Raw genomic sequence first — 6969 nt, 5'->3', positions numbered from 1 at the left:
CCTGGCTGTCCTGGAGCTCACTTTGTAGACCAGGCCTGCCTCTGCCTCCCAAGTGCTGGGATTAAAGGCATGCGCCACCACTGCCCACTGAACATGTAGCTTTTTGTTCAAGCTCCTGTCCAGTGCCAGTAGCTCCTGCTTCAGAGCTCCTCCCTCCTCTCAGGTCCAACAGCCATGTGCTGACTGCAGGGCCTGAGAGACAGTCCTGCTCTATCAGACTCTACTGCCTGAACCGGCCATGGCAGTTCACTGTTCATTTCTTTCTTCTGTGTTTTTATTTATTTATTTATTTTTAATAGGGGGAGGATGTCTTGACAGATAGCCCACACTGGCCTTAAGCTTGCTATCCTCCTGCCTCAGCCCTCGTGTACTGTGACTGGGGGTATGTGACACCTTTCCTAGTATGGCAGCTAAATGTTTACATCAGTGCAGCAACTAAGGAATGCCAGGGTCTGCAGAGCCTCCAGCAAAACAAAGGCAAGTAGGACCCGTGAGCACACAGCAGAGCAGGCCACTTCTGTGCTGTCATTGCTGACAGGCCGCGCTCTGCACAGATCTCTAAGCATCAGCCTGGACTATGACTCCAGCTCCTTGATGCCTTTGACACCCTTCATCCTACAGACAGGTACTCCAGTGGCTGTTCTGCTTGATCACGTCTATGAGAGATGTGGAAGTTGAGCTTCAGGACCGCTTACACGGCCGTTTCGTTTAGGACCTTCCTGGGCACACACACCAGTGGACAAGCGGGACTTTTACAACGTGTTCCTTTCAAACTGATGCAATCGTCACAAGTTAAAGCAGAGAGTATCTGCTGCAGGTGGAGCTCACTGGTAGTTACATGCTGGGTTTAATCCCCAGGGTTGGCCATAGATGTATACGTAAATAAAAGTGTACCTAGTTACACTAGCTGGGGATTGGTGGCAAGCATGGTAATCCCTGATAATTCCAGCATTCAAGAGGCTAAAGCAGAAGAAATTCGTTTGAGGCCAGCCAGGGTTCTGTAAGAAAACCTGTCTTAAAAATTGACAAGCAACAACTTACAAGGACAAATCTTGGGTGCAATGTAATAGTAAAAATCTCTAAGAGCAGCCAACATTAAAGACAGTGAGACTTGACTTAACCATGTAAAATATACGAACTCAGGAAACCTATCATTTCGATGTGACTAGCATACACAAAGCTGTGCTCCATCCCTAGTCCAGGAAGGGGATCATTTGTGAGCTTTCATACACAAGAGGGTAAATTCAAGTACTTCCTCCTGTCTCCTCGACAGTGCCTGGCACGTGGCAAGTCCTCAGCCATAAACTTAAGAGCATCCTGTGAACTCGGCCTGGCTACACCTAAGGCACTGCTCTGGGTGCCGCTCACCAGCGTGCCTAGATAACTGTGCTCCAGCCCTGCCCTCGAGTGTGCCAAGGTAGCAGGACTCTAACAACCTGAGCCTATTGGGGTGCCACACAGGGCAGCCCCTAGCTTCCTAAGAAAGAAAGCAATTATTCAGTGCCACTGGTCTCTGGGGCAGCGGGATGGGGGGTGCAGATGAGCACATTAGGTCTGGGAGGAGATCAGACAGATAGGAATTCTGAATATAAAAACCCAATCCACCTTCTGAGCAGGACTTGCCCCTTAGGAGGGCAGTGCCCAGCAGTGGTCTCTCAAATGCTACTGTGTTTCTGGAAGGAATTCATTCCTGGGGCCGGGAGAGGAAGAAGAAGTGTTATACCCGTGGAAATGTTCTAGAAACTTGCAAGGACAAAGTTAAACTGAACTTTGCTTCTCTAGCACCCTCTCGTCAGTCAACAGCTGGTCCCATCACTAGTGCAAATGAGGTATCCCATGCAACCAAGGGGGTCTAGAGAGAACACTGGGCAGTGGTGCAGCGGCCCAGGGACTTTCAAGAACATTCTCCCTGCTCTAGACATTCTGAAATAGGAAAAGAATTACCAAAATGAAAACAAAGTAAATGTGATAAAATCAACACATAAGAAAACATTTACTAATTATCTTCCCTGTGTGTGTGTGATATATATATATATATATATATATCCACACATGTGCAGATGTGTGGGTGTGTGTGAAAGCTGAAGGCTGATGCAGGTGCCTCTTCATGCAGCTTTTGAGAAAGGGTCCCAATCACCTCTTTTAGCCTGGGTCAGCAAGCCCCCAGGATTTCATTGTCCCTAATGTTGGCATTATATACACATACAACTCACTGAGTACTCTGATGTGGTGTGCTGGGATTAGAACTCAGGTCTTCATGACTGCAATGGAAAGCACTTTACAAACTGAACTACCTCCTAACCCATAAAATACTCTTCAAGGGTATGGCTCTCTGGGCTGAAAAGATGGCTCAGCGGTTAGGGGCCCTGGCTGTTTCTTCCAGAAGTCCTGAGTTCAGGTCCTAGCAATCAAATGGTGGCTCGCAACCATCTGTAATGCGATCTGATTCCCTCTTCTAGTGTGAAGTACCACGAGTATGGCTCTCTGCTGCCTCTGATAACTTGGTCCCAAGCCTATCACAGTTCTCCAATAACCTACAGTCTTACCACGAGGGGAGGGAACAAGTCTTGCTGTTTCTCACTATAGTTTGAGAGGTTAGCACAATGGTTTTGGGTTTGCAGAAAAATCATAAAGCGGTAATCCTTCATCACTATTTATTGGGAGAAAATACTATTTCTGCAATTAAAAAAAAAAAACAAGAAAAGTTTAAAAGAATTCAAGAATCTGTTGATGCCAAAGAGGTTCAAACCAGTTATGTTTAATTCTATCATATCCACAGTGCCAGGTCTGTGAAGTTCACAGTGTAACACCTTAGGTGCAAGAGGAGACACCCCACAGGTTTCTAAAGCAACATAGTTCATTAGCCAACCAGAGGACAGGGAGCCAGCCCCATACAGCCCTGCACACCCCTTTGACCCCACAGTGTTCAAGTTTCCAAAACCAGGATGGGGGAGAGCCCCTTGCTCTAGGTACTTATTACCCTCTGAGTTAAGGCCCAGCAGTAGCATACAAACCCAGGCAGAGCGGCCACTAAGTCCCCTGAGACACCTGACCTCTCTGTCCACTGGTGTCATTCCCATCTCATTCCCACTCCAAAAGTAACAGTGCTCAGAAGGTTCCTACGAAGGAATGCTCGCACTTAGGAGCTTTAAGTGTTTCCCCGTATCTGAAGGCAGCATACTCAGAGAACTACAAAATAGAAAAGTCATAACAATCAAAACCCGTATTTAAAAAGTCAAAAGGGCATGTCAATTCAGCTCCCATAGGAGCAGACAGGACCCAGGGCTGAGAGAACTCTCTATCCCAGGTCATGGTTTCCCAACACCCAGAGTTGTTTTTTCAAGGACTCCTTTCTAATTTCCCTGTTCTCCTCTTAGCAAATGACCCAAAGCTCACAATGTCGCGTGACAATGGGAGTCACAGTGGATCCTTCAGGGCCTCTCTCTACTGCCACCCGCTCCTCCCTCAGAGAACACCACCCCAATTGACTTGCACCAAAGAATTTCTGCCACCCACAGCATGAGTGCTCTGCCACCATCCCAGGCATCTTCATTCCAACCACGTCCCGCCCAGCAGGTGTGGGGGCTTGGGGTGGGACCCTGCCACTAACCTGTGCCGGTTTTTATTCTTCCGTTTTTTGTGGCTGCTGTGGTGGCTCCCTGAGGAGGTGGAAGAGGCAGCTTTCTGAGGCTTCACTCCCTGGACGGAGCCGTCCAGGTCTTCGGGGTCCTCCTGAGCGGGCTCGTTTTCCTGATTGTGGAAGTCTGGAGAAGTATCGCTTTCCGTCCCACTTCCTGGTTCCCCTAGAGGAAAGAAAACAGGTCCCAAAAGCCTGATCAGTATTCCTCAAGTTCCTGTCATCCTCAAAGGTTTTCTTTTGAGTCCATAGGCCATGGAACAAAGAAGATACCGACTAACAGGGAACATGCATTCAAGGTATCAAAGCTAGGGAGTCCCTGAAATCCACGTGGTCTGCAACAGTGCTGCGGACAAACCTGACTGCAACTCGGAGCACCTCTACAGAAGGCCATTTCAACATGGAACACACTGAAGAGAGAAAGGGTTACGCCTTGGCTAAACTGATGTCAGAGAATCCTGCTTTTCTGTGAAGAGTTGGCTGGGCTGAAGAGAAGGGATGAGCTGGAAAATGACTCCGAGATTAAGAGCAGGCCCTGCTCTTGCAGAGGACCCGAGTCTAATTCCCAGGACCCATGTCATAAGGCTCATTTGCTGGAACTGCAGCTGCAAGAGATCCTACACCTCTGGCCTCCTTGGGTACTTACACTCACATGCACACACATACCCCCTGCCCCACCCCCAGCACATATAAATGGTTTAAAAAATAAAGTTAGAAAGCAAAGAAAAGGGCTGGAGAGATGGCTCAGCTGTTAAGAGCACTGACTGCTCTTCCAAAGGTCCTGAGTTCAAATCCCAGCAACCACATGGTAGCTCACACCATCCATAATGAGATCTGATGCCCTGTTCCAGTGTGTCTGAAGACAGCTACAGTGTACTTAGATATAATAAATAAATAAATCTTTAAAAAAAAAAAAAAGCAAAGAAAATGTACTGACTGGGGAGCAGAGTCTAGTCCATCCCTCAATTACTGAAGAAACCTTGGATCGTTTTTTTTTTGGAGGGGAGAGAGATGGTCTCATGGAAACTAGGGCTGTGAACTTCCTAGGTCTCTGAGGATAACCCCCCTTTTTTAATTTCCCTACTTTTTAATTTACTTCACTTTAAAATTATACATCTGTGTGCATTGGCAGGGTTATAAGCAGTGGAATACGGGGCCTGTAGAAGCGAAAAGACATCAGATCTCCTGGAGCTGGCATTACAGGCCAGCAGACAGAGGCACTAGGAGGACCCAGGGGCCTCTGTGGAAGCGGTAAATATTCTTAACAACTGCATCTCTCCAGCTCTCCCTCCTTTATCTTCTCAAAATTACAGTTTACTTATTTGTGTGGATGTTGGGGGCGGGGGCGTGTGCCACACAATGGACCTGTCTCTATAGGCTCGGGGCTTTGCACACCTGTTCCTAGGCAGTGGAGCTGCCTGGGAGAATGTATAAGTATAACCTGGAGGGAGGAGGGAGTACGGCCACTAAGGAAGGGCTCAGCGGGGCAGAATCTCACCCCATATCTTGCTCACTCTCTCTTTCAAGTGTGACAAAATACAATCAGCCAGCTTCCTACACAGGGAACCCATTCTCCCGCCATAAAGGAAGCCAAAATAAACTTTCCTCCATATGTCATTTCTGGTCATGGTACTTCCTTACAGCAGTACAAAGCAAATAATATGCACAGCAAGCAAAAGGAGGTCAGGGAACAGCTTGGGAGAGTCAGCCCTCCCCTTTCACCTCTCAGGGGTCAGACTCAAGGTATCAGGGTCAGCCAGGGTGTCTACCTACTAAAACACGAGCTTCCGAGCTTCCTGACCCCAGCTCCTGAATGCTGAGGTTACAGGCATGTCCACCAGGATTTTTCCCGTCTCTGGCAATCTTGAGGACCGAACCCAGCCAGTAAGCCAGAATCGGCCCAGGAATGCTTGAATGAAGTAGTAATTCATGTTCTTCGACTGACATAAATCATCAATTCTAAAACAGCACTTCAAGAGTCAGGTTGGGTGGCACATGCCTATATTCCTGACACTTGGGAAGGTGGAATCTCAAGTTCAAGGACTGCCTGGGCTACATAAAGAGATCCTATGTCCAAAAATTAATCATCATCATCATCATCATCACCATCATCACTACCACCACCATCACTTGGACCTATGTAAACAACAGAAGCATGTTCAAGAACATCTCATACATACTGTCGTAGGTTAGGGTGCCTACACAGTAAAGCACTCACACAGCACGAACAAGGAAGGCCCAGGGTCAAGCCTTGCACCCAACAGGAAGGAAGGAGGAAAGAAGCAGCAGGAGAAGGCAGGGCACCAGGGGCAGGAAGCTGTCCTAAGTCCATGACCAGCCTGGGCTACAGTGAGTTCCACGCTGGCCTGGGCCCCACCCTTTTCGCCTCCCCAGTGCTGGGGTCACAGCTGTGCATTACCATATCCAGCTTCCGGAAACTGTCACTAGATAAAGACAGGGAGACCCGCACTCTACTCAACTACAAATGGACTCCAAACACATTAGTATTTGCCTCTAAAGATGGTCAGAAGGGCCTATGTCCGCAGGAAGGTCAAGGGTCAGTGTGTTCCTTTCTGTCTTGACGTTAGGATTTTTTTTTTTTAAACTATGTAGCCACCAGAAGCAGAGAAGCATAGGCAAAAACAAAACAAAACAAAACAAACAAAAACAGAAGGAGGTTGGAACAGAAAGATTGCCACCAAGTTCAAGGCCAGCCTGGTCTACATATCGAGTTCTAGGTCAGCCAGAGCTACAAAGGAATGCCCCGTCCGCAAATAAAAAGCAGGAAGGGGGCTGAGTGGGTGGCTCTGTGGGTAAAGCATCTGCACATAAGTGCAAGGGCCTAAATTTGGATTTCCAGAACCTACATAAAACGGGCCACAGAAGTGCACACCTGTAACCCAGCTCCTACAGGGATACGGGAGCCTGAGACAGGAAAATCCCTGGAAGCCCTGGCCAGCATGCCTGGCTTATACAGTACAGTGGAGAACAAGAAGAGACTGTAGCATATGAGGGAGAGAGAAAGACTGGCATCTGAGGTTGTCCTTCAAGCTCCACATAAGCACCTCAGTGCACACACTCAAAATGGGGGGGGGAGGGAGAGAAAGAGAGAGAATAAAAGATAAAGCAGACTCTGACACACCCAGGATCAGAGGTAAGCAGGAACCAACATCTGTCCCAACACTGGGAGTAACAGGGTCCAGCGGGACCAGGCACATAGGAACTCCACCAGCCCAGTGACTCCGGTTCCTTCTGGTCTGTCCAGGTTAGTGTTCTGAGCAGACCTTGGGCACAAGCTCTGCAGCCAGTCCCACAACTCACAGAGAAAACCA

General features: G+C 48.2%; 1 protein-coding gene across 6 annotated transcripts in view; it reads right to left on the bottom strand.

Annotated features, from left to right (window-relative positions):
• The window catches only part of Meaf6 (MYST/Esa1 associated factor 6), a 28291-nt gene that overhangs the window by 3177 nt on the left and 18145 nt on the right, over window positions 1–6969 (bottom strand). For 5 of the 6 annotated variants that reach the window (XR_004121056.1, XR_004121057.1, XM_031378618.1 and 2 more), the window contains exon 5: window positions 3611–3803. Coding sequence is in view for 4 of the 6 variants with exons in the window: in XM_031378618.1 (XP_031234478.1) it covers window positions 3611–3803 (193 nt within the window). In the remaining 2 variants the exon portion in view is untranslated. Of the gene's footprint in view, window positions 1–2733; window positions 3190–3610; window positions 3804–6969 lie in introns of those variants that run through there. The other variant, XM_031378619.1, reaches the window with a different exon arrangement.

The sequence above is a fragment of the Mastomys coucha genome, unplaced genomic scaffold, assembly GCF_008632895.1.
Source record: "Mastomys coucha isolate ucsf_1 unplaced genomic scaffold, UCSF_Mcou_1 pScaffold18, whole genome shotgun sequence".
In the NCBI taxonomy this organism is placed as follows: Eukaryota; Metazoa; Chordata; class Mammalia; order Rodentia; family Muridae; genus Mastomys; species Mastomys coucha.
Note: the sequence above shows the minus strand (reverse complement) of the source record. Positions and strands in the feature narration are given on the sequence as shown.